Raw genomic sequence first — 9616 nt, 5'->3', positions numbered from 1 at the left:
GTGGGCTGTGTCAGGTGGGCTGTGTCAGGTGGGCTGTGACAGGTGTGCTGTGTCAGGTGTGCTGTGTCAGGTGTGCTGTGTCAGGTGTGCTGTGTCAGGTGGGCTGTGTCAGGTGTGCTGTGTCAGGTGTGCTGTGTCAGGTGGGCTGTGTCAGGTGTGCTGTGTCAGGTGTGCTGTGTCAGGTGTGCTGTGTCAGGTGTGCTGTGTCAGGTGTGCTGTGTCAGGTGTGCTGTGTCAGGTGTGCTGTGTCAGATGTGCTGTGTCAGGTGTGCTGTGTCAGGTGTGCTGTGTCAGGTGTGCTGTGTCAGGTGTGCTGTGTCAGGTGTGCTGTGTCAGGTGTGCTGTGTCAGGTGGGCTGTGTCAGGTGTGCTGTGTCAGGTGTGCTGTGTCAGGTGTGCTGTGTCAGGTGTGCTGTGTCAGGTGTGCTGTGTCAGGTGTGCTGTGTCAGGTGTGCTGTGTCAGGTGTGCTGTGTCAGGTGTGCTGTGTCAGGCGTGCTGTGTCAGGTGTGCTGTGTCAGGTGTGCTGTGTCAGGCGTGCTGTGTCAGGTGTGCTGTGTCAGGTGTGCTGTGTCAGGTGTGCTGTGTCAGGTGTGCTGTGTCAGGTGTGCTGTGTCAGTGTAATGTGGATTTTCTTCTTTTAATTGAAACTCAAATTCCTGACATATTTTAATATGTTGTTATTAAGTGAATTTAGGTAAAAAATAACAACCGCACAGTAATATGCAACTCTTTACTGACACAACATTAAGCTTATAGACCAAGCTTTACAAGTCTCAGCAAAGCTTGGAGACCAAGCTTTACAAGTCTCAGCAAAGCTTGGAGACCAAGCTTTACAAGTCTCAGCAAAGCTTGGAGACCAAGCTTTACAAGTCTCAGCAAAGCTTGGAGACCAAGTTTTCACAAGTCTTAGCAAAGCTTGGAGACCATGCTTTTACAAATCTCAGCAAAGCTTGGAAACCAAGCTTTTACAAGTCTCAGCAAAGCTTGGAGACCAAGCTTTTGCAAGTCACAGCAAAGCTTTGGAGACCAAGCTTTTACAAGTCTCAGCAAAGCTTGGAGACCAAGCTTTCACAAGTCTCAACAAAGCTTGAAGACCAAGCTTTTACAAGTCACAGCAAAGCTTGGAGACCAAGCTTTCACAAGTTTCAGCAAAGCTTGGAGACCAAGCTTGAACAAGTCTCAGCAAGCTTGGAGACCAAGCTTTTACAAGTCTCAGCAAAGCTTGGAGAGCATGCTTGCACAAGCCTCAGCAAAGCTTGGAGACCAAACTTTCACAAGTCTCAGCAAAGCTTGGAGACCAAACTTTCACAAGTCTGAGCAAATCTTGGACACCAAGCTTTTACAAGTCTCAGCAAAGCTTGGAGACCATGCTTGCACAAGTCTCAGCAAAGCTTGGACTCCAAGCTTTCACAACCCTCAGTGAAGCTTGGAGACCAAACTTTCACAAGTCTCAGCAAAGCTTGGACACCAAACTTTCACTAGTCTCAGCAAAGCTTGGAGACCATGCTTGCACAAGTCTCAGCAAAGCTTGGAGACCAAGCTTTCACAAGTTTCAACAAACGTATATACTATTCTGCCTTAGGTTTCATATCATCAGTTGGTCAGTTTTACAGGTCGTCCTTGTGAATTTTGTTCTTTCTGTGTGTCAGTCTTGAAGGAGAGCTGATGATCAGAAGTGGAAGGTGTCACACCATTGTGCAGGAAGGAACATTGTGACACAGTAACTAGACGGGTGGGTGAGAGTGTACACAGTGCTGCTTCAACCGACTACTAGGTAGCATCCTACGTGTTGACTGTGTCAGTTTATCATAGTGTTTCTTCTAGTCTTGTACAGTTTCTGTAGAGCAAGATAATAACACACAACTACTTCAAATCTTGTAGTTTCTGTAGATCAGGTTAGTAGCACACGCAACTTCTTCAAATGTTGTAGATCAGGTTAGTAGCACACGCAACTTCTTCAAATGTTTTAGATCAGGTTAGTAGCACACGCAACTTCTTCAAATGTTTTAGATCAGGTTAGTAGCACACACAACTTCTTCAAATGTTGTAGATCAGGTTAGTAGCACACACAACTTCTTCAAATGTTGTAGATCAGGTTAGTAGCACACACAACTTCTTCAAATGTTGTAGATCAGGTTAGCAGCACACGCAACTTCTTCAAATGTTGTAGATCAGGTTAGTAGCACACGCAACTTCTTCAAATCTTGTAGTTTCTGTAGATCAGGGTAACAGCAAATACAACTTGTAAAAAAACTAATAAAAAATAAGATTTCTAGTTACTGTACGTCTCACATTTCTTTATGAACTGAAAATGATTGTAAAACTAAACAAAATAATTAACTAAGCACTGATTTAAGATAAAGTATCTTATAATATGGTTGATCATGTGTAGGTTAGTACCTCTCACAACATGGATCATCACACTCGCTCCAGCAAACTTCTCTCTCTCAGCTTCTCAAATACAGAGAAGTTCGGTGCATTTCAAAGAGTACGGATATTTGTAAATCTCTTACCAAAATTATTGCAAAGCGTGTGCCAGAATAAGTCAGTTTTATTTAAGTGCTACCAAACTTTATTGACCGTTCAGCACAACGAGTCTGGCGCAGTCTCGTTGTGCTGAACAGTTGTATGTGACCTATGGATGAACTTTGTGTTTAGGATGGTATTGACATTTCATTAACAAATGGTCATCCGAATATTAGGGTCTAGAAGGAGGTCTGGGACCGGGTCTAGAAGGAGGTCTGGGGCCGGGTCTAGAAGGAGGTCTGGGGCCGGGTCTAGAAGGTCTTGGGCCGGGTCTAGAAGGAGGTCTCGGGCCGGGTTTGGATCCAGTCTTGAATGCCAGGCAGCGCACAGATCTTCTCCACGTAGGAGCGTATATCAGGGTACTTGTCAAAGAGTGGCTCCTGAGTACTGACCAGAGTGCAGAACACTCGACCTATGGCCAGATCTGCCCACGTCACCTGAGAAACAGAAACAATAGTTACGAGTGACCAATGCCATGAGTAAGTGATCCGGACCATGAGTGAGTGACCCGGGTCATGAGTGAGTGACCTGGGCTGAGTGACCTAGGCCATGATAAAGTGACCTGGGCCATGAGTGAGTGACCCAGGCCATGAGTGAGTGGTGCGAGCAATGGGGGAGTGACCCATGTCATATGTGAGCTAAGCCACGATTGAGTGGCCCCTGCTATGAATTAATGATCTGGACCATGAGTGGATGACCCATGTTGTATGTGACCCATGCCATGAGTGAATGACCCATGTTGTATGTGACCCATGCCATGAGTGAATGACCCATGTTGTATGTGACCCATGCCATGAGTGAATGACCCATGTTGTATGTGACCCATGTCATGAGTGAATTACCCATGTTGTATGTGACCCATGCCATGAGTGAATCCCATGTTGTATGTGACCCATGTCATGAGTGAATTACCTATGTTGTATGTGACCCATGCCATGAGTGAATGACCCATGTTGTATGTGACCCATGTCATGAGTGAATTACCCATGTTGTATGTGACCCATGTAATGAGTGAATTACCCATGTTGTATGTTACCCATGCCATGAGTGAATTACCCATGTTGTATGTGACCCATGCCATGAGTGAATTACCCATGTTGTATGTGACCCATGCCATGAGTGGATGATCCATGTTGTATGTGACCCATGCCATGAGTGAATTACCCATGTTGTATGTGACCCATGCCATGAGTGAATTACCCATGTTGTATGTGACCCATGTCATGAGTGAATTACCCATGTTGTATGTGACCCATGCCATGAGTGAATTACCCATGTTGTATGTGACCCATGCCATGAGTGAATTACCCATGTTGTATGTGACCCATGCCATGAGTGAATTACCCATGTTGTATGTGACCCATGCCATGAGTGAATTACCCATGTTGTATGTGACCCATGCCATGAGTGAATTACCCATGTTGTATGTGACCCATGTCATGAGTGAATTACCCATGTTGTATGTGACCCATGCCATGAGTGAATTACCCATGTTGTATGTGACCCATGCCATGAGTGAATTACCCATGTTGTATGTGACCCATGCCATGAGTGAATTACCCTTGTTGTATGTGACCCATGCCTTGAGTGAATTACCCATGTTGTATGTGACGCATGTCATGAGTGAATTACCCATGTTGTATGTGACCCATGCCATGAGTGAATTACCCATGTTGTATGTGACCCATGCTATGAGTGAATTACCCATGTTGTATGTGACCCATGCCATGAGTGAATTACCCATGTTGTATGTGACCCATGCTATGAGTGAATTACCCATGTTGTATGTGACCCATGCCATGAGTGAATTACCCATGTTGTATGTGACCCATGCTATGAGTGAATTACCCATGTTGTATGTGACCCATGCCATGAGTGAATTACCCATGTTGTATGTGACCCATGCTATGAGTGAATTACCCATGTTGTATGTGACCCATGCCATGAGTGAATTACCCATGTTGTATGTGACCCATGCTATGAGTGAATTACCCATGTTGTATGTGACCCATGCCATGAGTGAATTACCCATGTTGTATGTGACCCATGCTATGAGTGAATTACCCATGTTGTATGTGACCCATGCCATGAGTGAATTACCCATGTTGTATGTGACCCATGCCATGAGTGAATTACCCATGTTGTATGTGACCCATGCCATGAGTGAATTACCCATGTTGTATGTGACCCATGCTATAAGTGAATTACCCATGTTGTATGTGACCCATGCCATGAGTGACTGACCCCATGTATGTGACCCCTGCTATGAGTGACTGACCCCATGTTGTATGTGACCCCTGCCATGAGTGACTGACCCCATGTATGTGACCCCTGCTATGAGTGACTGACCCCATGTTGTATGTGACCCCTGCCATGAATGATTGACCCCATGTTGTATGTGACCACTGCCATGAATGATTGACCCCATGTTGTATGTGACCCCTGCCATGAATGATTGACCCCATGTTGTATGTGACCACTGCCATGAGTGACTGACCCCATGTTGTATGTGACCCCTGCCATGAATGACTGACCCCATGTTGTATGTGACCACTGCCATGAGTGACTGACCCCATGTATGTGACCCCTGCTATGAGTGACTGACCCCATGTTGTATGTGAACCCTGCCATGAATGACTGACCCCAAGTGGTATGTGACCCCTGCCATGAGTGACTGACCCCATGTTGTATGTGACCCCTGCCATGTGTGACTGACCCCATGTTGTATGTGACCCCTGCCATGAGTGACTGACCCATGTATGTGACCCCTGCCATGAGTGACTGACCCCATGTATGTGACCCCTGACATAAGTGGATGACCCCATGTTGTATGTGAACCCTGCCATGAGTGACTGACCCCATGTTGCATGTGACCCCTGCCATGAGTGAATGACCCCATGATGTATGTGACCCCTGCCATTAGTGACTGACGCCATATTGTATGTGACCCCTGCCATGAGTGACTGGCCTCATGTTGCATGTGACCTCTGCCATGAGTGAATGACCCCATGTATGTGACCCCTGCCATGAGTGAATTACCCCGTGTATGTGATCCCTTCCATGAGTGAATGGCCCCATGTATGTGACCCTTGGCATGAGTGAATGGCCCCATGTATGTGACCCTTGGCATGAGTGAATGATCCCATGTATGTGACCCCTGCCTTGAGTGAATGACCCCATGTATGTGACCCCTGCCATGAGTGACTGACCCCATGTTGTATGTGACCCCTGCCATGAGTGAATGACCCAATGTATGTGACCCCTGCCATGAGTGACTGACCCCATGTATGTGACCCCTGCCATGAGTGAATGACCCCATGTATGCAACCCCTGCCATGAGTGACTGACCCCATGTTGTATGCGACCCCTGCCATAAGTGAATGACCCCATGTTGCATGTGACCCCTGTCATGAGCAAATGACCCCATGTTGTATGTAACCCCTGCCATGAGTGACTGACCCCCATGTATGTGACCCGTGCCATGAGTGACTGACCCCATGTTGAATGTGACCCCATCCATAAGTGAATGACCCCATGTTGAATGTGACCCCTGCCATGAGTGTCTGACCCCATGTTGTATGTGACCCCTGCCATGAGTGACTGACCCATGCATGTGACCCCTGCCATGAGTGAATGACCCATATTGTATGTGACCCCTGCCATGAGTGACTGACCCCATGTAGAATGCGACACCTGCCATGAGTGACTGTCCTATGCCACATAAACAACAGAGTAAGGTACATTTACGGACTTCTGTTTACCTGGAGTTTACCTGGAGAGAGTTCCGGGGGTCAACGCCCATCCTAAAATGAACATGATATATTACCCACGTGCATGTTTGCATGTTCAGCCCCTCAGAGTAGCATAAACACACACACACACACACACACACACACACACACACACACACACACACACACACACACACACACACACACACACACACACACACACACACAAAAGAGGCACTAAACTATAGACCTGTGTCATTGACGTGTATAGTATGCAAAATTATGGAGAAGATTATCAGGAGGAGAGTGGTGGAGCACCTGGAACGGAACAGGAGTATAAATGCCAACCAGCACGGATTCACGGAAGGCAAATCCTGTGTCACAAACCTTCTGGAGTTTTATGATAAAATAACAGAAGTAAGACAAGAGAGAGAGGGGTGGGTTGATTGCATCTTCTTGGACTGCAAGAAGGCCTTTGACACAGTTCCTCACAAGAGATTAGTGCAGAAGCTAGAGCATCAGGCGCATATAACAGGAAGGGCACTGCAATGGATCAGAGAATACCTGACAGGGAGGCAACAACGAGTCATGGTACGTAATGATGTATCACAGTGGGCACCTGTGACGAGCGGGGTCCCACAGGGGTCGGTCCTAGGACCAGTGCTATTTTTGGTATATGTGAACGACATGACGGAAGGGTTAGACTCAGAAGTGTCCCTGTTTGCAGATGATGTGAAGTTAATGAGGAGAATTAAATCTGATGAGGACCAGGCAGGACTTCAAAGAGACCTGGACAGACTGGACACCTGGTCCAGCAAATGGCTTCTCGAATTTAATCCTGCCAAATGCAAAGTCATGAAGATAGGGGAAGGGCATAGAAGACCACAGACAGAGTATAGGCTAGGTGGCCAAAGACTGCAAACCTCACTCAAGGAGAAAGATCTTGGGGTGAGTATAACACCGAGCATGTCTCCGGAAGCACACATCAATCAGATAACTGCTGCAGCATATGGGCGCCTGGCAAACCTGAGAACAGCATTCCGACACCTTAGTAAGGAATCATTCAAGACACTGTACACCGTGTATGTCAGGCCCATACTGGAGTATGCAGCACCTGCTTGGAACCCGCACTTGATAAAGCACGTCAAGAAACTAGAGAAAGTACAAAGGTTTGCAACAAGGTTAGTTCCAGAGCTAAGGGGAATGTCCTATGAAGAAAGATTAAGGGAAATCGGCCTGACGACACTGGAGGACAGGAGGGTCAGGGGAGACATGATAACGACATATAAAATACTGCGTGGAATAGACAAGGTGGACAAGGACAGGATGTTCCAGGGAGGGGACACAGAAACAAGAGGCCACAATTGGAAGTTGAAGACACAAATGAGTCAGAGAGATAGTAGGAAGTATTTCTTCAGTCATAGAGTTGTAAGGCAGTGGAATAGCCTAGAAAATGACGTAGTGGAGGCAGGAACCATACACAGTTTTAAGACGAGGTTTGATAAAGCTCATGGAGCGGGGAGAGAGAGGGTCTAGTAGCAACCGGTGAAGAGGCGGGGCCAGGAGCTAGGACTCGACCCCTGCAACCACAAATAGGTGAGTACACACACACACACACACACACACACACACACACACACACAGGATACAGAGTTTAGAAGAGGAACTAAAAAATCTGAAACAACCTAAAGAACTAAAGAACATTTTGGGATTGGGAACAGAGACTGCTACCTCAGTCATAAATAAGGGGACTGTAGGGAAAGAAGGAGCAAAACTGCATGTAGAAGCTCTATCAGTGGAGACTGTAGTAAATGAAAGAGCTAAGCTATATGTGGAGGCCCTAACAGACCACAGCAGAGCCCAGGGAAAGCCGAGAAGGGAAAATGACAGGCCACTGAGCCCAAGTACATTAGCTAGTGAAACTGAAGAAAGGAAAGCTGCAATGGAGGGAATCAAATTGAATGAGGGGATACACAGGGATATACAGTAGGAGAATGAAAGGGTGAGGTCAGTCTTTGTGTATGGGCTCCAGGAAGTTGAAGGGGAAGTATATGAAGCAAGAAAACAAGGGGAAAAAAGCAATTGAAAGCATCATGAAAGCAATAGAAGACTACATGACCCAGCTGGAAAATTTTCGGAGAATAGGGGGGTTTGTAAAAACAAGAACCCGGCCAGTGAAAGTGACCTTCAAGGCAGAATCGACTCGGAACAGGATCCTGCAGGAGAAAGCACGATTAAGGGACATGCCGGCATACAGAAAGGTGTATCAGAACACAAAAAGAAAGGCAGAAACTGAGAGATGGTACAAAGGCAAAAGGAGGAAAGAGAGGGGATGGAGAAGACAGACAGGAGATCCCAGACCCAGGAAGAAGATCAAATACAGCCTCCCTCACAACTTCCTGTAGAAGCCTCCCAACCAGGTCAACCCCAGTGCAACCAAACACTCTAAACCAAAACACCCATGCCACATCCAATGCCCCCACCCACTGCATTACAAACTCCACCCCCACAGCAACAACCCATAGTTCCTTATCAGGTCTCCCACTTCCCCAACCCCAATACACCTCCCAGATCACAGTCTTAGAAAAGAAGTTGAAGGTGTGGTATACAAATGCAGATGGAATAACAAATAAGTATGAGAAGTGGCACGAAAGAATCAATGAGACATCCCCAGACATAATAGCACTCACAGAAACAAAACTCACCAGAATAATAACAGATTCAATCTTTCCATCCGGATATCAAATCCTAAGGAAAGACAGAGGGAGGAGAGGGGGAGGAGGAGTTACACTGCTCATTAAAAACCAGTGGGGTTTTGAGAAAATGGAAGGAATGGATGGCACGGGCGAAAGGGACTACTTAGTAGGAACAATCCAGTCTGAGGGACATAAGGTGATAATTGCAGTAATGTACAACCCACCACAGAACTGCAGGAGGCCAAGAGAAGAATACAATGAGAGCAACAGAGCAATGGTAGACACACTAGCCGAGGTGGCCAGGAGAGCACACATGGGGGGAGCAAAGTTACTAGTTATGGGTGACTTCAATCACAAGGAGATTGATTGGGAAAACCTGGAGCCCCATGGGGGTCCCGAAACATGGAGAGCCAAGATGATGGATGTGGTACTGGAAAACCTCATGCATCAACATGTTAGAGACACTACCAGAGAGAGAGGAGAGGATGAACCAGCAAGACTGGACCTTGTATTCACCTTGAGTAGTTCGGACATCGAGGATATCATGTATGAAAGGCCCCTGGGAGCTAGTGATCATGTGGTTCCTGTGCTTCGACTACATAATTGAGCTCAAAGTGGAGAGAGTAGCAGGAATAGGGTGGGAAAAACCAAACTACAAAAGGG

The 9616-nt window shown here is 46.7% G+C and overlaps 1 protein-coding gene across 1 annotated transcript in view; it reads right to left on the bottom strand.

The window, feature by feature from the left end:
• Positions 1–516: 516 nt before the first annotated feature.
• The window catches only part of LOC128687823 (hematopoietic prostaglandin D synthase-like), a 112261-nt gene continuing 103161 nt past the window's right edge, over positions 517–9616 (bottom strand). Inside the window, exon 5 of the mRNA XM_070083772.1 lies at positions 517–2963. Within this exon, the coding sequence (XP_069939873.1) occupies positions 2799–2963 (165 nt within the window). The 3' untranslated portion in view covers positions 517–2798. The remainder of the gene's footprint in view (positions 2964–9616) is intronic.

Source organism: Cherax quadricarinatus, chromosome 10, assembly GCF_038502225.1.
Source record: "Cherax quadricarinatus isolate ZL_2023a chromosome 10, ASM3850222v1, whole genome shotgun sequence".
Taxonomy (NCBI): domain Eukaryota; kingdom Metazoa; phylum Arthropoda; class Malacostraca; order Decapoda; family Parastacidae; genus Cherax; species Cherax quadricarinatus.
This window is presented reverse-complemented; position numbering and strand designations above follow the sequence as displayed.